Source organism: Hydra vulgaris, chromosome 02 (genome assembly GCF_038396675.1).
Source record: "Hydra vulgaris chromosome 02, alternate assembly HydraT2T_AEP".
Lineage (NCBI taxonomy): Eukaryota > Metazoa > Cnidaria > Hydrozoa > Anthoathecata > Hydridae > Hydra > Hydra vulgaris.
In genome coordinates, this window is record NC_088921.1 from 47,814,799 (window position 1) to 47,840,315 (window position 25,517).

At 27.9% G+C, this 25,517-nt stretch overlaps 4 protein-coding genes across 4 annotated transcripts; 3 read left to right on the forward strand and 1 right to left on the reverse strand.

The window, feature by feature from the left end:
- Positions 1 to 2,563: 2,563 nt before the first annotated feature.
- Positions 2,564 to 3,070, reverse strand: LOC136076107 (uncharacterized). The gene has a single exon (XM_065789574.1). It carries the CDS (start codon positions 3,068 to 3,070, stop codon positions 2,564 to 2,566), a length of 507 nt encoding a protein of 168 aa, XP_065645646.1.
- A 6,283-nt stretch (positions 3,071 to 9,353) lies between these two features.
- On the forward strand, positions 9,354 to 10,271 carry LOC136076108 (uncharacterized). Its single transcript, XM_065789575.1, has 2 exons — positions 9,354 to 10,030; positions 10,106 to 10,271. Exons 1-2 carry the CDS (start codon positions 9,354 to 9,356, stop codon positions 10,269 to 10,271), a joined length of 843 nt encoding a protein of 280 aa, XP_065645647.1.
- Positions 10,272 to 10,805: 534 nt separating this feature from the next.
- LOC136076109 (uncharacterized) lies at positions 10,806 to 12,087 on the forward strand. The gene is made up of 3 exons (XM_065789576.1): positions 10,806 to 10,896; positions 10,986 to 11,330; positions 11,393 to 12,087. Exons 1-3 carry the CDS (start codon positions 10,806 to 10,808, stop codon positions 12,085 to 12,087), a joined length of 1,131 nt encoding a protein of 376 aa, XP_065645648.1.
- A 1,394-nt stretch (positions 12,088 to 13,481) lies between these two features.
- On the forward strand, positions 13,482 to 17,441 carry LOC136076111 (uncharacterized). The gene is made up of 3 exons (XM_065789577.1): positions 13,482 to 13,681; positions 14,375 to 15,115; positions 15,278 to 17,441. Exons 1-3 carry the CDS (start codon positions 13,482 to 13,484, stop codon positions 17,439 to 17,441), a joined length of 3,105 nt encoding a protein of 1,034 aa, XP_065645649.1.
- Positions 17,442 to 25,517: the final 8,076 nt, after the last annotated feature.

Consider the following 25,517-nt stretch of genomic DNA (forward strand, 5'->3'; position numbering starts at 1 on the left):
TTTACACTGTTCACTAACTAAAAATTTACCTCTACTCATTATACAAAACTTACTAATTTAATTTTTTACACTACTACTCTACTATTGCCGACATTATTATGTAGTATGACATCATACTTACTAATAATACTTACATACTAAATAATTTCAATTGGTGATGTTAACAAGGTTTTTCAAGGACTTTGTTTAAAGTTATTGTTGTTGTGTTCAGATTCAAAAGAAGTTAATTAATAAATATGTCTAAATAACTAAAAAAGTAAATACTTAATTGTTTCTTTGAAATCAATACAAAATGGTACTTTTTGTGTGAATTATACTTTCTAATTATATAAAGCAAAAAACATCTTGTTTTTGAGCATCCTGATAAGTTTTGCCATGAAATAGAGTTAAAGTAGAAAAGGAAAATAATTTTTTAAAAATTATGTGATTTGGATACATAGAGCTTGAAACTGTAAAAGTTGAACCTTCAACATCAAGAAATATAATTCATTAAAAATATCATTACAAACAACAGTTTTACTCCAAAAAGCAAACAACAAATAAAAACTATTAACAAGTTAACTACTTTAAATGTATATAAGCATAGCGACTACTAATGAAGAATCAGTTAATTTTTACTTCTTATGTTTAAATTACTTATTATTGACAAGTAAATAAAACAATAACTATTTTGAATAAGAAACTTTTTGAAAACTCTAAGTTCTTTTAAAATAATTGTACGTGATTTATTACTTGTTTAAATAAAAAAAAATGTTTTGCAATTATTAATTACAAAACATATTTTTATTTAAACAAGTTAATATTGTTAGTTTAAACTACACTTCTTTGGACTATATTCTTTGATGAGCTTTTCGTAAAATTAAAGTAATATTTTACTTAATAAAAACATTAGTATTAGAGTAAAAATTTAGGTTAAATCATCTCAAAGAAAAATTTCTTAGATAGATTTCTCAAAACTTCACTTCCTTAAAAAAAACTTAATTTTTATCGCACAGCTGAATATTTTATTTAAATAAAAATAGTAAGCCGTAAAATAACGAGTGTTCAACAAAATTGCGTTATTTTTATACAAAGAGTACCTATTAAGAGTAATAGTGAGGTATATAATATAGTATAATAGTATAGCTAGTTTATTATACTTCGTTTTTATTAAATCCGTTTTTTTTCCTAATTGTTTGTTCTTATTTCAATATATTCTGGTATAATACCGATAATGTACATTAAATTAGGGGGATGGGGCGGGGGGTCCAAAATTAACTTTTTTTGCATTTTGTGTAGTTTTTTTTTAATTACGTTTTCTTAATTGTTTTTTTATACTGATTTCAAATTACTTGTATTTTATTTTTCATTATAAATGTTTACCCTTCTATTTCAATTTCAATAAAAGTGATTATTTTGAAAAAACAATCAATTGTTAAATTGTTAAATTCTTATAAAGCGCCAATGGCGCCCGGGTCAAATATGAAGAACTTTTTAAAACTCTTTTTAAAACCGAGAAATTACATAATTTAAAGTTTTGTGAACGCAGAAATGATCTATTTCTGATACAGCGTATTGAATTTCTACGTTACTATTAATTCTCTGAATTGAGAATCGGTTCCATAATCAAAACTGACGTATGGATCAAAATATTAGTTTTAAAACCAATAAACGAAAATTCCATCAACAAAATCTACGAGAAAGATAAATAAGGCGCTTAAAAATGAATTTTTCGAGCTTTTCTGACCGTCTAAATGTGTACGATATTGTCGTAGCCCATCCTTCAAGCAAAATTTTCTTCAATCGAAATAATCAAAAGAACAGTAACGTGGTTATTTCTATTTAAGAAAGATCAACCCATGGTTGAATAGAGAGAGTTTTTTACAATCTTCAGTTTACTATCGTTCACCCTCAGCTACTGATACAGGAATAGTGTTGAAAATCCGGAGCATGATGCAAGTGTACGCTTCTTCACAAAGATTTGATTGAGTAGTTGCAATCGACTTCCGTGCTTGAAAATTGTTTTACAGACATTGTTAAAAAAACGAACTTTGTTCACATATCTTAGATGAAACAGTGCAAGTTTGCAAGCTTTATTTTAAACGTAAAAATCATTATAATCCAACCAGATGAATAAAAGCATACTGCCAACCATCCTGTTTGCCTCAAATATTGAATCAATCTGCTGGATCAGACTAAATATATAATAAATTATAACTAAAAACGTTCACTTTAAATTCTTTCATTTGGCTGTCGTGGAAATGGACTGTGTTTGATGCCTCATCGTGAAAGCGCTTCAATTTACGCTTTCTTTGAGCAGCGAGTTCAGTTTCGAATTTTAGTGGTCCAGCCCTACAGCTACAGCCTTTTGGAATATTTGCAAGCAAGAGCCCCTAATCTGTTTAATATTTTTATTCATCTTCCAGCATCTATCAAATTAAACGTAGCTCTTGAAGTCCACGTGTAGATTCAGCATGAACCACTGCAATTGAGGATCCAGAATCAATTAATGCTGTTCGGAACATTCCGTTTATTTTAACTTTTAATGATGGCAACGCTGTTTCAGGGAGAATACTGGATGCCATTATTTCCAAATTCTCCCTTTTCCTTTTAAACCTTGCAATCGTTTGATGCAGTCTTTGGCTCGATGATTGTGTGAACAGTTCTTACATTTTACCTTGCAGTCCCGTGCATAATGTCCACATTTCCCACAATTAAAACATGTTATTTTATTTGTTCCGGCAAAACCAGTTGTTTGGGGAAGTAGCGATGTTGCTGCAACCATCACATTATCGGAACCATCCAACTGTCGGGCTTCTTGAGTCACTCGTTCCAAAGTAACAGCAACCTCAACAGCCTTTGCAAATGTAAGTTCTTCAGATTCCAGTAATAGCCGTTTGATTGTAGCTCCATCGTTAAAGCCAGTGATAAATTGGTCGCGCAACCTGTCATCTCTATCCGTAAATTTGCATCCTTCAGCAGCTCTTGCAATCCGTCGTGAAAATTCCGTCACACTCTCGTTACTTGCTTTTTTAATTGTTGCAAATTCAAAGCGTAGTATTAACGATGACTTTGGTTTAAAAAGCTTCATAATATTTTCCTCGATCTCTTCGTGTCACTGAATCGTCTTCTGGATAAGCCGGCAAGCATAGATCTTCTAATGCAGAATAAATCTGTGGTGGCAAACATGTTAATGTTATCGTTTTTCTCTTTGCTTCGTCAATGTCCATTGCTGCAATATATGTTCGCAGTTGACGGATAAACCGTTGATGGTTGCCATCAAATACTGGTGGCATAATAGCCGAAATAGCTTGTTGCATTCTTGTATTCGCTTATATACATATATTAAAAACAACTATCTAAGCGTTTTTCAACCTCCTCTTTTATTACAAAAAATCGTATATAAATACAAAGTTATAATTCCCATGAGAATTATAAAACAACAATAGTCATTAAAAACCATAAATGAATGCGTGACTTTCATCACCTTTACCTACGTGACTTTTACCACGTATACGTAATAATTGTAATTCACCAACTTTAATAGAACATTTTAGCGTTTGAGTGTTCGCAGCAGTCACTGCTTCTTGTGTATTTGTTTTCTTTCATTAAAAAACTATTCTATTGCCTTTTTTTTATTGTTGAAGATACTGCTTATAATACTTTTATTTTCAGTGAATTTGTTCTAATACATTAAAATACGTTATTTTTAACCGACCATTTCCAACCGATCTCTCAAGAGATCGGTTAGAAATAAGAGTCTTATATATGGCTTCAAAGCCAGAGATAGGTTTAAAACCATAGATGGCATGAACCACCAATCTTGAACAATCAATCAAATTGCAAAACAATCAATCAATGGCATGAATCACCAATCTCATACTTCTGAGGCTATATAAAAAGGGCGTTCTGGCACATTTTTTTAACTATATCCCTATCCATATTCTCATATCATATTTCAACTATCTCAACCATAATATATTAATATATTATGGTTACATCAATTTCACAAGTGAAATCTAACTTAAGCGTAAAAGAAAACATGTCCTATTAATTCAGACTTATCAATTCTTTATTATCAACCCATGAGTTGAACGAATCAGGATATCCATACCACCATGAGTTGAGCGAATCAGGATATCCATTACTAATGACTTGTTTTTAAGTTTACGAATAACTTTTTCAATTCTAAATATTTCTTGATTCGTTTTTTGCAGTTCTTGTTCATAAAAAGTTCCTTGTATTTCTTCACCATTATTGTCAGTTATTTTATAAGTTTGAGGATGTGTGTACTGAATTTGTGATATAGTAAAAACTTCTTCAGTCCATCTTGGTGTGTATCCTTTTTCAAACGTTCCTTTTTTTTTATTTATCTTGACTCTTTCACCAATTGAAAACTTTGGTCTTACAGACTTTGATCGTACATTTCTATTTAGATTGAACGAAACAATATTTTCATTCTTTTTATCGCTAGCTTCAACTGGTGTCATTTTAATGGAAGAATGCTTTGTGTTGTTGTATTTATTTACCATTTCATCTAAGACGTCAATATATTTTCTAATAGAATTAGCTGAAAAGTATTTAAACATTTTCTCCTTCAAAGTTCTATTCCAACGTTCAACTACACAACTTTTTTCTTCATTTTCAGTTGAGTATAACTCAACACCTAGAGCTTTAACATGCTTATTATAAAATTCTCGACCATTATCTACCCATAATTTTTGGCACTTTATTTTTTCAAATATTTTATTTAAAGCATGAGCAATATCAGCTTCAGTTTTACTCTTCAATGGAACAATCCATCCATACTTTGAAAATACATCTATGAACATGAGTAAGTATTTTATACCGCTATTGAATTTAGAGAAAGATTGCATGTCAACTAAATCAGCAGCCCAAAATGGAGTAAACCTATAGATAGAGTTGATTAGCAACATTATCAACTCTATCTATAGGTTTACTCCATTCTTTATATGCGTCAGTAGAAGTGAGTCTCTCATTTAAATTAGTACCAGGACCAGCAAAGTTCATTCCAGGTAAGTGCATCTCACCTGGGAATTTTGCCCATGGTAATTTTACTTTTTTAGTTATTGAATTAATAGAGTTGACTAAGTCTCCTCCTTTCTTAGTGGATCTGACAAATTGAGTTTTTGTTGTTCCGCAAATGTCGCAAGTTCCGCGAATCATATTTCTATTGTTTTTGCTGACAAAGTTTTGTTGATTTAGTGTATTTGTATTTTTTTTGCATTTGACACAGTACATTATTTTATATATAAAAAAATAATTATATATAAAAATGGATGTTGTCGATTTATCATGGAACGTAAAAAGAAATAAACGAAATAATAGTAAGTTGTTACCTAAAAGTATAAGAGGAATTATTGTTGGAAAGTCAGGTTGGGGAAAAACTACTTTATTATTAAATTTACTTTTAAGATCTGGTTGGTTAGATTATAATAATTTACAAGTTTTTGGAAAATCTCTATTTCAGCCTGAATACAAAATATTAAAAAAATCTTTTGAAGAAAAATTACCAAAAGAAGTTATTCTTAATTTGTTTAAGTATCAGGACAAAATAGAAAATCCTGAAGAAGTTATTGAAGAAGTTTCAAAAACGTTTAATGAGAAAAATAGTAAAGTTGATATGGAGTGTAAATTTTTTGAGACAGCAGATGATGTACCAGGTCCTGAAGATCTCGATGCTAGTAATAATAATTTAATGATATTTGATGATTTGCAACTGACAAAGCAAAATAAATGTAAGAAGTATTATATAACAGGGAGGCATAGTAATGTAGGTTGTTTCTATCTTGCACAAAATTATTTATGTTGCCTAGACAGACTATAAGAGAAAATGCAAATTTTATTTGTTTATTTCCACAAGATTCAAAGAATTTAATTCATATTTATAAAGATCATGTATCGAGTGATATGTCAGAGGATGAGTTTAAAAAGTTATGTAGAACTGCATGGAAGAAAAAGCATGGATTTGTTGTAATAGATATAATCTTCTGAAAAAGATGATGGAAAGTATAGAAGTGGATTTGATAATTTTTATATTACATCTGACTATTTTAAAGATCCTTAAGATCTATAGAAAATTCTTTGAATTTTTAAGGATTCTTGATAAATAAATTTTTTAATATATAAAAATGCCTTGCATATATGTAAACGGAAACAGTAGTGAAATAATAACTAAATTTAGTTATAGTATTGAACTGGATAAAAATAAATAATATGAAATGGCTCTAGTTGGTTTAAAGACATATTATAGTTTTCCAAATATTGATTTAACAAATAACAATTTTAGATTCAGTCCTGATAATGGGGTGACTTGGTTTGATGTTCTACTTCCAGTAGGAGCATATGAGATTGATGATATAAATAAGTATATTGAATTATTTTTAATTAAAAACGGTGATGTAATATCAGGAGTTCCAGCTATAACAATTGGAGCTAATAACAATACGTTCAACTTTAAATATTCAGACACGATATAAAGTAGATTTTACAACTACAAACTCAATTAGGGCTATTTTAGGTTTTAGTTATCAAATATGTTCAACAGGTTATTATGAATCTGAAAGTATTGTGAAAATATTAAAAGTGAATACTATACACGTTACATCTAGTATAGTAGAAGATTCATATGTTGATGGAAAAACACAAAAAATTATATATTCATTTTTTCCAAATGTCGATCCTGGATATAAAATTGTTCAAGAACCGATTGATTTAATATAGCAACGTGTATTGATAGATTCGATTTCAACATTAGTAAATACAATAGTTGATCAAGATGGAAATCTAATTAATTTAAGAGGTGAAAAAATTTCTATTAGATTTCACATAAGAGAAAAAAAATAATCTTATAATAAAATGACAAATTGTACTAATGTTAAAATACATCATTCAGAAGGACAATTGAAAAAAATTGAAAAAGCAATCAGTGAAAAGACTGGAATAGTATTGAATTATCACATTCAGATTTTAATGGAGAACATGTATTAGCTGTAACAAATACACAGATGAATAAAATTTCAAAAGCATATGAAGATGGTAAAGGAGTAGTGCTAAAATTAAGCAAAAAACAACTCATGTACAATGCTAAAATAAAGAAGGGAGGATTTCTAGGAGCACTTTTACCTTACTTAGGATCAGCTGGAAGTTTTTTAGCATCAAAAGTAATACCGTCTCTTGCAACAGGACTTCTTACAGGTGTAGGAACTGCAACTGGGAACAATCTGATTAATAAAATTGCTGGAAATGGTATTGGTAAAAAAAGATTTTATAAAGTTAGAAATGGAAAAGGAATTAAGTTCACTAAAATGGGAGGTGGATCATTTATGAGTCCATGGAAAAGTGGAGGATCATTAGGAGATGGACTATACTTAAGTGCTGGAAATGGTTATGTGAGAACTGGAGCAGGTCTATTATTAGGGTCTAATTCACCATTTGCTAATATACCTTTTTTGAATTTGATTTTGTAAAAAAAGAATTTAAAAAATCAAAGATTTTTCATGAATCTAAAAAAAAAATCTTGATATAAACATGGTATATCATCCTCCGATACATAAATTTATAAATAAAAGACAAAGAGCTTTTTGGTATGAGAGGCCACTTCCAAGTTGTATTATCAATACTCCTAATTATGGATTAGTAGATACTAGTTCGCCTTGTACTGTTATAAAAGACTCAAAATCTTATTTTATATTTAATGACACTTTTGATAATAAGCAGGAATTAATAGTTGATGGGTCTAAATATAAAATATTTGCACAGGAAGATATTAAATTAGCATTTATGTCACATAAAGTTATATCTTTGCAAATAGGTGTAAAAATTGATGATCCTAGTTTTGTATTAATTTCTTTAGAAAATAATCTAAAACTAAAAATGCTAAGTTTAGATAACAATACTGTGTCAGAATCAGTTGATGATATTGTTGTGATTATTAAAAACAATAATTCAATTGAAGTAACAATTAAAAAAGGTGATGTATTATGCTATGTTAATTTAGTAAAATAAATAATTTTATTTTGCTTTATAAAATGAAGTATTTAAATAATTCAAATATGAATAAATTATATCCGACGTTACCAAATGAATATACTGAAATACAGCAGATAGATCTTATTGCTTACCGTCTGAATAAGATTAGAGAAATTCAAAAAGAAATAGAAATTGAGAGAGAAAAGAGATTAACATTAAGTAAAAAGTACCATAAGGCAATAAAAGTAATTTCTGCAGTTGATGTAGCGTTAATTGGAAGCACAATGGCACTAGGAACTGTTGGAATTGGTTTTTTAGCCACAATAGTAGCAACTCCAATAGCTATTGCATGTGAAGGTGCAGCATAAGCGATTGGAGCTCTTTCATTGATAGGAGGTCAAGTGAATAAAAAATTAAATTTAAAAGCAGAAAAGCATGAAAGCATTAAAATACTTGCTAGTTCAAAATTGAATACGATAAGCGATCATATTTCTAAAGCTTTAGTAGATGGGAAAATAGATGATAAAGAATTTCAGCTGATACTTAGCGAATTTGAAAAGTTTAAAGTTATGCTTGAAGATATTAGGACAAAAATTAAATAAGATATTGATGAACAAACTAAGATATCATTAATTAATCAAGGAAGAGAAGAAGCGATTAATTTACTTCAAATGAGATTTAGTAAATCCGAAGGATCAATGCGAAGTAAATCTGAAGGATAAAAAAAAATGAAAAAACAAAATAACTATATGTATAGGTTAATATATTTATTATTTATTAATAAATATGTTTTATCCGTTCTTTTTAGAATGTAGTAAACGTGAAAGAGATTTGAACAAAAAAATATATTTAGAACTTTTAGGATTTGGAAAAGCAGGAGCTATTATTAAATCCGAAGGATTAATGCGAAGTAAATCATGTGTTACTGATTTACTTCGCATAGGTCCTTTGGATTTAAGATATGATTCAAAATGTCAATATAATTATAATCTTATTACTGAAAAATGTAATTTTCAAATACCAGATACTTATAGTGATGGTGAAAGAAATAAACTTTGTAAACTTATCGGGAATAAAGATAGTGATTTTTATAAAGTAGAAAGTGAAATTAAAGATTATAATAAACAATGAAGTAATGTTAAAAAGAATTATAAATTGAGAATGATAGATAAATATGTACTTCAATTAGAGTGTGACTTTAAAGAAAAAAAATTAATAAAAAGTATTTTATCAATTGCAGTACTAACAGGATTATTAGAATCAGATGACGTCACTTATAAAGACTATGAAATTAAAAATATAATTAATATTGAAAAATATAAATAAAAACATAACATAAAATTCTACGTTGTGTTATGTTTTTTTATTTTTCAATATTAAAAATGTCGTTTTTAAAAATTATTGATCCTGAAAAGAGAAATCAAGCTATTGAAGAATACAAAGCTTTGAAAAAAGTAGTACAACAAAATGCTCTTAATGAAAAGATTGGTGAATCTAATTTTAATCAAGACTTGACAAAGTTGTATAGTCCACTCATTGAGAGTCAATCTGGTATTAGTAAAGGGATATCAAAGTTGAAAGATCAATTAGCACTTACTTTTCCAAATACTGAGATACTCCGTATGGATCAAAAGGATCCTTATGCATCTAAGATTGAGTTTGATAGTTCAAAGTTATTAAAGTTAGGCAAAATTGCAACGGATTATCTTAGATTATATACATCAAGCAAAAAGTCTACAGATACAGTATTTGGAATACATTCCAGAGATGGAGAATTATACATTGGTAAAAAGCAAATAACTATTGATGAAAATAATATAAATATTGATGGAAAAGAATATATTGGTACAAAAGGTCTGTGGGAATTGATAACAAAGTTTATTCCAAATAAAGAAGTATATAATAATGAAGATATTAAAAACTATAGAGATATATTACTACAAACAGATGCAATTACTTCTAGTAATCCAAACAAACCAAAGTCGTCAAGAAGTGAAAAATACAATGAAATAATATCCCCAATTAGGATGGATATTAAGGGAGCAAGGAGAAAACTAGAGTATGAGAGAAAATGAAGTGGAGTTGGAGATAAGAGAAGAATTAAAACTGTAATTCAAACTGTAATTCTTCCAAGCAATCCTAATGTATTAGCTGAAATGTTAGGATTGCGAATAGCTGCTTGGGAGGCTGGTAATAATTCATCAAGAAATGAAGCTGTAGCATTTAGCGATGAATTACTAAGGCAGGGTATATTAAATAGTGAAGAATATAAAGCAATACAAAATATTCTAGCAGTATGAATAAAAAAAATTGTGTATATAAAAATGATCATCATTAAAAATAAAAGATATATTAAGAAGCATGTTATTGGAGGAAGTGGACTTTTCGATACTCTAAGAGAGATGTTTAGACGAGCAGCAGCATTAAATGTAACTAAAATATCATCAGCTATGGTTAAAAAGCTTGCATCTACTGATTTAGGAAAAATTGCATTAACTGCTGCTAAATCAGCAGGAAAAGAACTATCATTATCAGCAATAGAAGCTGCTAAAAATACTGCAATAGAAAAAGGAAAAAAATTAATTGATAAAGTATCTAAATCAAATCTTGATAAAAAAAGTGAAGAGCTATTATCAAACTTGATTAGGTCTGGATCACAAAGTAATGAAGTATATCTTAGTAATTTAGTATATGGATCTTCAATAAAACCAATGAAATCAATTCGAAGTGAAAATGCTATTAGAGTTGAAGAATTAGTTAAAAAAGGGAATGGGCTCAGATTATTTTAAAAATTCATTATCAGATAAAAATTTTTATTTTATTTTATATAAAAAATGACAACTTCTGAAGAATTTAATTATGATGAGCCACTGAAAGATGTAGGAATTGAAAGATGTCAATATTATGCCTATAATCCGATAATTGGTACAAATCTAAATAGCGGAGACATAAGAATTACAATTGATCAAACTGATTTATATACACTACCATCTAAAGCTTATATTTTTTTGAAGGGACACTTCTTAAAAATGATGGGACAGCTTATGCTAATACAGATGCAATATCTTTAATAAATAATGGTATCATGTATCTATTCGATAGGATATCATACAAATTATCATCTACAGATGTAGAGACAATTGATAATCCAGGTGTAGCTACAACAATGCTTGGATTGTTAAAATATTCTAACAACTTTCAAGTTTCAAAGGGATTAAATCAATTATGGTATAAAGATTCCTCAACAACAGCATCGCTAACAGATAACGTTGGATTTGTAATTAGGCAAGGAGTAATAATACAAAAACCAACTACAAAGGGAGCATTTTCATTTCGTATACCTTTAAACCACATTTTTGGTTTCTGCGATGATTATGACAAATCTGTTTTTGGATTTATACAAAAATTAACTCTTACTGAGGAAGTGACAATAATGCCATATTTAGAGCTAATAATGTAGTTGCTGGTAAAGTTGTTCTTGATAAAGTAGCATTATACATTCCACAGTTAGATCCATCATTTGAACAAGAATCTAAACTTCTCAGTATGATATCATCAAAAGTAACTATCCAATCAGCTTACAGAGAGCGTCGTCTTAATAGTATGGCAGTACCACAAACTACATCATTTGATTGGCAACTTAGTCCAAAGGCATCTTCTGAAAGACCTAGATATGTCATTGTTGGATTTCAAACAAATAAGTTATTAGATCAAACAACAAATCCTTCATTATTCGATCATTGCGACTTGCAAAATATGCAAGTTATTGTTAGGAATAAAAATTATCCTGAACTTAACTATAATCTATCATTTCCAAATATGAAGTATTCATTAGCTTATGGTACTGCATCTGATTTTAGTGAAAAATTTTATGGAACTAGTAACTTGATTACAAATGGAAACATTCTATATACTGAATATAGAGATTTATTTCCAATTATGGTTTTTGATGTAAGTAATCAAAGAGAAAGATTAGATTCATCAATAGTAAATATATCAATTAATGCAACATTTAATACTGCAGTACCAGCAAATACTATGGCATATGCTCTTGTAATATCAGATAAATTATTAAACTTTCAATCAGATGGAAACAGGCTTACTCAAATTCATTAATTTTATATAAAAATGAATTTAAAATTTTTTCTTCTTTATATAATAAAAATGTATTATACTAGAAAAGATTTACAAAATCTATTGAGAGAAAATAATATAACAAAAACATCAGACAATTATGTAACATTATTAATGCTAGCTATAGATAATAAGTTGATAAATAAAGATAAAATAATGTCAAAAGTAGTAGAATCAACTGATGAAAAAAGGCCTGTTGGTCGTCCTAGAATTCATGAAGTAAAAGAAAAGAAAAAAGAAATAGATCCAAAAGATGAAAGATTGAGATCAATTAAGAAAAAGCCAGTCACTATTAAATTAACAAACGTAGATACAGGGGAACAAATAGTATATAAATCATTATATAGAGCTATGAAAGAAACTAGAAACTAAAGGTTGATAATGGATATAAGATTGAAGTATTCAATTCTGAAAAGTTAAAAAAAATGTAAAAAAATTCTACATTGTAAAAATATTTTTTTTAAAATTAAATAAAAAAAATATTTTATATATAAAAATGATGGCATTTATAACAATTGAATCATTTGATATTAAAAATTTATTTGCAAAAGATATATTCAAAGCTGATAAGCCAGTTCCATATCAAAAATTACAACTTTCATATAAATATCCAACAGGTGCTGGTCCTGTTCTCATTAAAACATTACCTTCTTTTTCCTATGGTGTGTGTGAAAATAGAGATTTTAAAAATGATAAACTTAATGGTTATTCAATGTCATTTGTATGTGATAAAGAAAAATCTGGTGAACAAGAATATTGCAATGATTAAATCTATTAAAAAATTTTGTAGAGATCAAATTGAAGTATATAAAAATAAGATAAAAAAATCTAAAGTTAATCTTGCTAATTTAAAAATTTTAAGATATAATGCAGATAAACCTCCAATAATATATGGAAAGTTATTTACAAGTAATAAAGATTTAGAAATAACTACAGTTTTCCGTCGTAGAAAAACTAAAAGTGAAGTAAATCCTTCGGATCAATGCAAAGTAAATCCGAAGGATACTGTAAAATCACTTGTTATAGCTTCACCTTTGATTATATCAAACAAAGATGTGAAGCTATTGGATGCTTAAAGATTGAAGGTATTTTTATTGGTTCAATGATAGAGTCAATACAAGTTAAACTTCAAGAAGTAGTTATTGTTAAAAAGATTTCTAATTTTACTAGTATAATGAATGATTTAGATTTAGGAAGTGAATCAGATGATGAGTTGTAAAATATTTAATAATCTAAGGATTTAAAAAATATATAAAAATGGGAGAAAGCTATGGAATTTTATAGAATGTATAAGCCTACGTCATGCAGTTTGTATTGGAAAAGAGAAGAAATAAATAATAATTTAAAAGATTAAAAAAAATCTTGCTATATAAAAAATGGAAAACATAATTCTTATGAGTCTGAAAGACCTACTTCGCATGGATCTGAAAGACCTACTTGACAAACTGATTCCATACATATCATCAGAAATATTAACTCCTGAACCTTTTGTATATAGAATAACAACTGTTCAAAATAAAAGACAACTTGAAAAACTGCGAACAGTAGAGTATTACTGTAGAGTTAGAGGATGGGGGTGTGTATAATATTTCATATGAAACTTTACATATGAAATATTGACAAGAAAAAGTATTTTTGAAAAATGATATAAAGAAAATGAAAATTAAAAAAAATTATCTCGCTATATAAAAATGGAAAATAAAACGGTAAAAGAATTAAAACAAATCGCTAAAGAGCGAGACATTAAATATTATTATAATATGCGAAAAAGCTCTCTAATAACAGAGTTATCGAAAACACAAATAAGAACAGAGTATCTACTTGATGAGCCTGTTTCAGATATATCATCAACAATTTTAGCTCTGTCACCTTTTTAGCCTATTACACAAATTATAAAATAAATAAATAAAAAGATTAATTCTCTTGCAGATTGGATTTTATCATATGTTCCCGATAAAATTAAAAAAACAGCTAATGAAAAGATTGATGAATTAAAATCTACAGTTTCAAATTTGTATCAATAATATGGAATTAGAAATCCTATAGAATTTAAATTAAAGAAATCATCTGTTAAAAATGTGACAAAACAGTTTACAGCTAATGGGATAAAAGGTTACGATGCTTTATCCTTCATAAATGCTGCTAAAAATAATGCTATTAAAGTACTAAACGAAAATAGAAATTCAAAGGTTTATATAGTTATCTATTGTAAAATGGAGTGTACTGATATTAAAACATGAGAAACTATAATCACATCTGCTCCATTTAGAACGAGTAATCAAGTTGTATTAGAAACAACAGATTTAGACGAGTTTTATAAAACATCAAAGCAGAAAATTTTAGAATCCTTATCATCTTTTCAACAGTTAGGATCAGGTTGGAGATTTGTTTCTATTGAAAAGATGGATATCAATTTTATTGAGTATAATCCTATTAAAGCTAAATCGTATATTCCACTTGATAAAAATTTAGCAACTAAAAAAGTAATAATTAATATAAAGAATGAAGATAATCAATATTTTAAGTGGTGTATTGCAAGAGCATTAAATCCAACAGATAATAATCTTCAAAGAGCAGATAAAGAGATTAAAGATCAAGCTGAAAAAATAAACTGGGATAAAATAGAATTTCCAGTATCCTTAAATCAAATTACACAATTTGAGAAGAACAATCAAGATATCAGTGTCAATGTATATGGTTATGAAAATTCAGAAGTTCATATTTTGCACGTATCAAAGAATAATGATAGAAAAAATTTAATAGATTTACTATTAATCTCAAATGGAGAAACGAATCATTACTTTTTAATAAAAAATTTAAGCAGATTACTTTCATCACAAACATCAAATAAACATTGCAAAAAACACTATTGTAGAAATTGTTTGTTAGAGCTTAATTCTGAAGAATCATTATATAATCATAAACCTTATTGTGATACACATGATTCAGTACGTATCGAACTTCCACCACCAAATTCAACAATGCAATTTACTAATCACAATAAATCAATGTGAGTTCCGTTTGTAGTATATGCTGACTTTGAAAGTTTTATCAAACAAATTTACACTTGCGAACCCAATCCGAACGAATCTTATACTAAACAATATCAAAAACATATTCCAAGTTCATTCTGTTATTATATTAAATGTTTTGATGAAAGTTTTTATCAAAGGAGTCCAGTCACATTTACTGCAAGCAGTGAAACAGATGATGTTGCACAGATATTTGTTGATAGTTTACAAGAAGATATTAAGAAAATTTGTGATAGTATCAAATTTCCAAAAAAGATGATATTTACTCCTGAAAACAAGCGTGATTTTAATGCAGCAATAAAATGTCACATTTGTGGAGAAGATCTTGAAAAAGATAAAGTGCGTGACCACTGTCATATTACTGGAAAATATAGAGGTGCTGCTCATCAAATTTGTAATTTAAATTATAAAATTCCAAAATTCTTTCCAGTACTATTTCACAATTTATCTAGTTATGATTCTCACTTATTTATAAAGAAATTATCAGGAGGGAAATTGAGTTGCATACCAAACAATGAAGAAAAGTATATTAGCTTTTCTAGAGAAATTAAAGTCGATGAGTATATTAAAGAAGGTAAGAAATTTGAAGTTAAACGTGAACTTCGTTTTTTAGATAGTTATAGATTTATGCAATTTAGCTTAGATGCATTTTCAAAAAATTTAACAAAAGATCAATGTAAAAATATCATAAAGTTGTATTCTGGTAAACAATTAGATTTGTTACTCAGAAAAAGTGTGTATCTTTATAATTGGGTAGACTCTGTTGATAAATTTAATGAAACCCAATTACCACCAAAAGAGTTATTCTTTTCAAAACTGAACGATGAAGATATAAGTGATGATGATTACTCACATGCACAAACTGTATGGAATGAGTTTCATTGCAAAACATTTAGAGATTATTTTGACTTGTACAACGTTTCAGATGTGCTTTTACTAGCTGACGTCTTTGAAAATTTCAGAGATGTTTGTATGAATTGTTATAAATTAGATCCTGCTTGGTATTATACATCACCAGGATTAGCTTGGGATGCAGCATTGAAGAAAACAAAAGTAAAATTAGAACTGTTGAGCGATTACGGTATGATCCTAATGATAAAGAAAGGAATTAGAGGTGGAATCAGTATGATATCCAATAGGTTAGGAAAATCTAATAATAAGTACATGGGTGATGAGTATGACAAAAGCAAAGAATCAACATTCATACAATATTTAGACGCTAATAATTTATATGGATGGGAAATGAGTAAACCACTTCCAACACATGGTTTTAAATGGATGGACGAAAATGAAATAGAAAACTGGAAATCAATTCCATGTATACTAGAAGTAGATTTAGATTACCCTGAACATCTACATGATGATCATAATGACTACCCACTTACTCCTGAAAAGGTGAAATCGCATAAAGTCGATAAATTAATTCCAATTTTAATTCATAAGAAAAGTTATGTGATACATTATGAAAATCTAAAATTGTATGAACGATTAGGATTAGTTATTACAAAAGTTCATAGAGAAGTCATGTTTGAACAAAGCTCTTTGTTAAGCGAATACGTTGAACTAAATACTAATCTTAGAACTAAAGCAACAAATGAACTTGAAAAAGAGTTTTTTAAACTGATGAATAATTCAGTCTTTGGTAAAACAATGGAAAATATTGAAAACAGAGTCGATGTTAGATTAGTAACGAACAGAGATGAAGCTGTTAAGTTAGCATCAAGACCAAACTATGAAAGTAGAACAATATTTGACAAAAATTTAATAGCTACACATATGAAAAGAACTAAATTAATGTACAACAAACCAATTTACTTAGGAATGTATATATTAGATTTGAGCAAAACTCTAATGTATGAATTTCATTATGATTACATAAAGAAAAAATATGCTGATCGAGCAAAACTATTATTCACAGATACAGATTCATTAGCATATGAAATAAAAACAGAAGATTTTTACGATGATATTAAAAATGATGTTGAAAGTAAATTTGATACAAGTGTGTTCGATCCAAAGCATCCAGCAATTAATAATGCAGGATTTGAAGTTGGTCTTAATAAGAAAGTATTAGGAATGTTCAAAGATGAAGCAGGAGGAGCACAAATTGAAGAATTTGTAGGACTCAGATCTAAATTATATTTCTACAAAGTACACGGAAAAGATAACAAAAAATGTAAAGGAGTAAAAAAGAATGTTGTTAAAAAATATATTACACATGAAGATTATAAACATTGTTTATTAAATAAAGTAGATCACATTAGGAAAATGAATGTAATAAGATCCCATTCACATGAAGTATAAACTGAAGAAATAAATAAAATTGCATTAAGTGCAGACGATGATAAAAGAGTTATTTTAGAAGACGGAATTCACACTTTAGCATACGGGCATTACAAATTAAGGCAATAGGCATTAAGGCAATAGGCGATAGGCATTAAAGAAACACCACCTCCCTTCACCCAAAGTCATACTAAACAAGATACAAAAAATGACATAAATATTTTTTATTTATTTAAAATGAGAATAAATAAAAAACGAAAAGTAATTATAAAAACTTTGTTATTGGACGATCATAAATTAAAATTAATAAAGATATATACAAATAATATTAAAGAAATTAATCAAAAAATAATAAAAGCTGTAAAACAATATTACAAATATTACGGTGAAGAATGTATTAATAATGTTGATATTTCAATCTATTTCATACAAAACACTGATAAATATGATCCATTTATAAACGTGTATAATATTATAGAAGTGTACATATAAATTTACAAAAAATTTAAAAAAAAAAAATGATATAAATAATTTTCTTGCGTATATAAAATGGAAAATAGAAAATTAAAATTAAAAACTCTTTTACTTAGTAAAAATGAAATAATTATATTTGCTAATAGAGCTGATAAAGATTTAATAAACAAAGATATAAAAGATATAGTAAAAGACGCTTACTGTAACAATGATAACGTAAACTTAGAAATCCATTAAATCAGAAACATTGATAAATATGACTTAATTTCATATTACGATGATATTATAATATATAAAACTGAACGTATTAGTAAATATAAAATAGTTTGTAAAGAATATGAAGAAGAAATAAAAAAGTCAGATGAAAAGTCAGATGAAAAGTCAGATGAAGAGTCAGATGAAGAGTAAGATGAAGAGATTGAAGAGACTGAAGAGACTGATAATACTAATGTAATTATGAATATTGTAATTAATTCTAAGAAACTAAAGAATCTAACAATTAATCATTAATATATATAATAAAAAGTTTATTATATATAAAATGAACAAGTTTATTAATGTTGAAGGATTAGTCTTACCAAATGATCCTCTAACTAATTTTCAATTGATAGAAGCCACAAAAAAACTAAAAATAAAAAACTTTAGAGGTGTTTTTGTTAGAGATCAATTACCAAATAGAATAATAAAAAAAGAATGTGGAATATTAAATACAAGAGATTCAAGTACTAATGGATTTCATTGGATTTGTTGGTATAAAGACGATAAAGTAAAGTACACTTTTGACTCTTATAGCCAACCTCCACCATCTGAACTTGTTGAATACTTACGCTATCCTGTTTATTATAATAGTGAAAGAGTTCAATTTGGAAATACTTCTTATTGCGGTCACTTGTGTCTTTACTTTTTAAAGAAATTAGATGAAGGATACAATTTTCAAGATATTATTGAAAACTTATTGAATACAAAAATATAAAAAATCTTTCAGATTCATGAAAGATTTAAAAAAATCTTGCGTATAAAATGCCTGTTGATATATTCGGAAAAACTTCAAACTCGAATACACAATCAGTAGTAAACGGATTAACAATGTCTCAAGCTAATAACACATTTCTTAGAAGAGATGGACTAAATAATATGACTGATAAACTTGATATGAATGGTAATACAATAGAAAATGTTCCAGCTCCTATACATCCAAATGATGTTGCTACAAAAGATTATGTTGACCATATAGTACCTACTTTTCACTTTTTAAAAATAGTACCAGATTCAAGTTTAACATGTCTTGGATCGAAAAATCAATCTCTTCCACCAAGTACAGGTGATAAGGGAACAGATGCATATATTATATCATTTAATAACAATAACAGTGGTATCCTAAGAAAACTATGGCTAGCATTATATAAATCTATTACTACTGGACCACCTGTAGCAGGTAACGTATTTCTTAAAATATATGCAGATTGCGAACTTTGCATAGGAAATTTAGCTTATACTACAACTAATACTGGAATGGATACTTATGGTCAAGCCTGTGATTTACTGTGTTCTCCACTTGATGGCCCATTTTATGCTAACTCTTTGCAAGGATGTAATATGCATACTCCTACTCAATTTGGAGGATATTTTACATTTGATATGCCATTTAAACAAACTTTAAAAATTGAACTTTATAACGCTACTGGAGCTGTTCTTAAACATGTTCTCCTCCTAAACATGCTAACAATATTGTAGCATTTTGGACTCTATACAACTATGGTAATTATTCATTATCTAGTGGATATGTATATGCAAATAATCAGTCTAAATATAGTACATGTATTTTCATGTCATCTGGGTTAGAAGATTTTTATCTTACATCGGGGAATAGTACTAATCTTACTTCATTTAATAATGAAGAATCTGGATTGTTAGCTCAAATAAACTCTAAAGGTACTACAGCACCATCAATTGATTCAGCAACTACTATCTCATTTTACAGAAATTTTAAAGATTCTATGCCTAGTGTTGGTTCAGGAAGAAGATTGGTAGTCACATTAAACTCTGGTGATGAACAAGTTGGACAATCTGGAAGTTTTCATGTCATTGGTGTAGCTTACTATTACAGTTAAAATCGATCATAAAAGTTATGGTCAATTTTATATCTTAAAATATATATAAAATTGTGGCTGGATAAATGGTCAAAAATAAAAACAAGTCATTAGTAAAGTGGTATGGATATCCGGATTCGTTCAACTCACGAGTTGATAATAAAGAATTGATAAGTCTGAACTAATAGGACATGTTTTCTTTTACGCTTAAGTTAGATTTCACTTGTGAAATTGATGTAACCATAATATATTAATATATTATGGTTGAGATAGTTGAAATCTGATATGAGAATATGGATAGGGATATAGTTGAAAAAAATGTGCCAGAACCCCTTTTTTATACTACTAATATATAAAAAAAATATGTAAATTTTCAAAACATTTTTTAAATGATCAACCAACTTATAAAACCTTTAACTATGAACTATAAAACAAAGTATAACTTATCATACAGTTTGCAAAAACTTGATTAAAAACGTAATATATTAGTTATTTCTTTATTGTATCTTTTTCCAAACCCATAATACTTTTTTATTTTCTGTTGAAGAAATATAACTATATTTTGCAAAACTATATTTCCAAGAATGATACAATCATCTCAGGTATTTTGATTTGTATTTACGAACGGCTTCTACGACTACTGAGTAGTCAATCTTATTTAATGATAGACAATCTTATTTATCCGATAGATAACTTATTTTTGATTTCATTAAAGACAAGTACAAAAACAACTCTGAGTAAAGGCAACTTTGTATGATAAAATTAGTCAAACACTGGGAGGTATCTAAAGCAGTTAATCAATTTTGATTTATTTGTTTCCTAGTTTATGATTTATTTATTTACGACTTTTTTTACTTCTTGTAGTAATATTTTTCATTTTAATCGGTATCTAAATAATTTAGATAAAAGCAAATTGAATTATTCGATTTGCTTTTAGGATAATATCTGAAGTTTGATTTACTGTAAGTTCTTAGCAAATATTACGGTAACCAAGCAATTTTTATTTTTTAAACTTTCATTTCCGGAGGACAATTCGGATGTAATAGTTTATGCCAGCTACTAATAGCAAACAACTCTGTAAGCATTTGTAGTTTAGGATCTGCTTTGGTTTCTCTTTGAATGCCTAAAAGTGAAAGGGCTTTAGGAAATGCATATTCAGCCACAAAATTGATTTATTTTTCTAGCCCTTCGTCGTCACTAGGATCAACTAGGATCAAGGATTTTAACTAGGATAATAAGACATTATTTTTTTATTAAACTTAGTTTAGATCAAAAGAACATCCCAGTAATCGTAAAGTTATACACTCGATGCGAAGTGGCACTGTAGCATTTTAGTTGTTTAAAGGTTTTTTAAAGTGTACAGTAATTACGAAGCCGTTTAACAACAGCTTCGTAATTACTGTACACTTTAAAAAGGTGTCCTAATTAGTATGTTTTGTTGTGCAGCGTTTTAGAATTATAAGATATTAGTTTAAAGTCTTGTTTATTTGGCGTATTTTGTACAATGACTACCAATATGCCTACAAGAATTGCATGGTGACTTGCAGAATTGCATGGTGACTTGCAGGTGAAGACTAATATCGGTGAAGACTTTAATCTCTTTGTTGGGATTAAAGTATTCAACACATGAGTATGATGTCTTGGCGTTTCTTAGATTGTCAAATAAATGCTGGCACTCAAAGTTCGAGTTCCATAATAAATCTTTATGAAAAAAGTTTTGTAAAGAATAGGTAATTGTACTGAGTGTAGGGTGAAACGTTTTAAGTAGTTCATAAGTAAGTACGATCGTTCATAAACACTAAAGCTTTAGTGTTTTCTAGTATCGGGATGTTCTTGATATTATGACGTTTTTACGGATCAGGCGGCATCTTTTCTTTTGAAAATGTAAATCAAAAAAATTTGATTTTTCCTATTCCAAATAAGCCTTTTTCAAAATTTAGATTTAAACCTCTCTGTTTAAATTTTTCAAATACTTTGTGTAATATTACATTGTTTTTTATTTGAAGCGAAAATTAGAATATTATCTGCAATGTTCAAAGTTCCTTCTATATCTTTTAAAACTTTTTGAAAAGCGTTTTGTAGTTCCTCCGCGAAGTTTACTCTAACCTTAAGTCTTGTAAAACGTTTAACTTGAGTTTTTGATTAAACAGTAGTTATTTATCTGAATTCCGGTGCAAGTTCAAGCACCTAAAATGCCTTCATTAAATCTAGTTTTGATAAAATGGCTCTAGTTGGGAATTGCCGTAAGCATTCACTCTTAATTTAAAAAAATTCACAAATACAGAAATAAAAATAAATATACATTATACATAGCTATGAGTGACAAAAATTCAAAAACCTTATTAAAAATAAAACGATTGTACTAAAAAACATTTTCAGCTTCCAACAACTATTATTATGGTTTTTCAATTACTATGCTATAATTGTAGTTATGGTTTCCAACAACTCCTAACTAAAACGAAATGTGTGTCTAAAGTATCTAGCTTTTTCATTGATCTTATATTCACTACCAACAAAAAAATAAAATTTAGAAGAATTTATAATTGTTACTTGTTTAACCACGGATTGGTGGGTTATATTTAAGGTCGTCCCGATGAGATCTTAAAGGTCGAGTGATGTATCTGTCTTTTACCAACTTCCAAAGGAGAAATTTAAAATTTTGAGTGTCTATTAGAGGTCTTTGTTTACTTACTTCGCACATAACAGGTATAAAAAACTTTCTTACATCATATTGACTAGTAATCGTGTCCCCTTTTCAACATAAATTAAATGAACAAGACTTGTTGTTTTAAAAAAGATGTAGAACATATTTTTCTGCTCAAATATGCTGCAGTTCTTATATACTTTCATCTTAACAAACCCAGCTAGCATAAGCTAACTTTTGTCCAACTTATCTCAAATAAAATTACAACTTATCCCCTGTACTTATGAATTATGATTCGTAGAACTTTATTGACAAAGTTCTACGAACTTTTCTAACAAGTTAATAAACTAAAATCAAAAAATAAAAAAGTTAATAAACAAAAATAAAAAAATAAAAATGTTAATAAACAAAAAGAAATAAGAGTAAGAAAACAATAAACAATAAATTTTTTTTGCCGGTGCAAAAAATTTACAACGAATTGGATGTAAAGCTTCCATGAGAAGTCAGCGATAAGAGATTATCTGAGAAGACGTAAGTATAGGACTCAATATGATTGTTGACATTCATATAAATAAGAATGTTAAAATATTTGCAATGATGGTTAGCAGTAAACAATTGAGCTTTTTTTGGGTTAAAGTTAACTTGCACTGCAAATTTCGAGCTATTACAGGAGAAAGTTAACGTTCAAAATCTACTGCTAGTTTAAACCAATCAAAAATTAATCAAGACTGAAGTATATAGTTACATTTTCATTAAATGGAGTCACTTAAAGCAAGATCAAGTTAAGTTATGTCATAACCATAAGAAATTCTAATGTCAACAGGATACTGGACTTTTTCTGTGTGTTTAATACCTGTAATTTAAGATTCAAATACCGGTATTTCAGTATTTTAACTGTTGCTTTTTTAATCATGTAAAAAGTATAATAAATAAAATAAATCTGCTGATATTTGGAGGAGAGTTTAGATATTTTACTATAAGTTTATTTACCACATTTCAAAATAATGTTAGTGTGTAAATATGATAAAAACAAAATTTGTGTAAGATTGATAAAAAGAACAACTTATTTGTAGTCATAGGAAGCTCGCAGAAGACTTAATTCAGTCTTGTCATCGAGTGCCTATTTCTTGGACGTGTAATACGCATAAAAAATCAGTTGCAAACGTGGTATATATGAACGTGTTACATATATGCCTTGTTATTAAAGTTTTTTTTTATCGATTTGTATTAAAATTACATTTTTTTATTCAAATTTAAAAAAATTCCTTACAGTTGTTTAATTTGATTATTGTAGTTTTTAGCTTTTTTCTCAGAGAGTGTTCGTTGTTTAATAGTGATTCGTTTCTGGAAACTAATTTGTTAAATAAATAGGGACCACGATATCTAATTGAGAATTTCGAGAGTCTTGTTGTTTCAAAAGGTATCTTAATGTTGCAAGTTGCTCTTGTATTATATTTATTTATATTGTTTTTAAAAAAGTGTGCTGTAAAATTTTCTGGAACCAGACTTAGTTTATATTTAAACATGAAAAGTATATTTTGAAAAATATTTATTCTGTTGTCTGTTATTAAGGTAGTTTTTAAACCAATTTAAAGCTTGATTTTTTATACCATAGCTTTTTATTTTTGTTAGTAAAATCTCATGGCTGACGGTGTCAAATGCCTTTGACAAATCAATAAAGATCCCTAATGTGAATTTTTTTTTATTAAATGATCTACTTATTCTATTTGAGAGGTCAAGGATTGCATGCTCAGTTGAGTGTAGCTTTTGAAAACCATATTGACCGTTATTGATAATTTTGTTAGTTTTTAAATATTCATTTAATTTATTATAGATTATTCGTTCTAGAAGTTTTGAGAATACCGAAAAGATAGAGATTGGTCTATAATTGTTTAAAGAATTGGTTTCTCCTGATTTATAGACTGGTATAATTTTAGAGATTTTTAGTTTATCAGGTACAATACCTGTTGAAATTGATGAATTAATTATTTGGTAAATTGGATTATGTATCTCCTCAAAAACATCTGACACAACATTGCAAGAGATACTGTCGATTCCTGGGGAGTTAATTTTAAGTGATTTAATAGCTATTTCAAGTTCGTCTTGATTTATTTCATTGAAATTTAAAGAGCAGTGTGAGTCTGTTAAGTAACTTTTAAATGTATTATTTGGGCATTGAATTTTCGATGCAAGTCAGCACCAATGTTGGCAAAGTATTTGTTAAATTCATTGGAAATATTGTTGTTTGATTCACTTTCATTAATTATTACTCAAGAAGGCATTTTGTTAACATTAAATTTACTTTTACCAATAATTTACTTCATAATGTCCCATGTCTTTTTTAAGTCACCATTAAATTTTTGTATTTGATTACAGTAGTATAAATTTTTTATTTTTTTTATTTTTTCAAATAGGTTTTTGTAATGGTTGTAAAGGGATAGGTTTGTTTCGCTTCTATTTTTTAAGTATTTTACGTATAGTTTTTGTTTTTGTTTTGAGGATTTGCTTATTTCTTTTGTTATCCATGGACAATTTAAATATTTTGTTTTTATTTCTTTTTCTTGAATTGGAAAACTTTTATTATATTGTTGGATAAATAAATTTATAAAGTTAATGTACGCAGAGTTTGTGTTTCCTTGGTCACATTCTTGGTAGAACGTTTGCCAATTTGTTGCCGATCGCAAGTCCTTAAATTTTTGAGTAGACGTTTCATCGATAATTCTTTTATAACATAAGATTCTTGAATTATTAATTTTTGTGGAATTTTGTGACAAAGAGAAGTATATTGGAAAGTGATCTGAAATGTCTGTTTTTGTTATTCCTGATTTTAAAGAAGGATCTTGTATTGAGTTTGTTAAAATATTGTCAATAGCAATAATAGATTTGGAA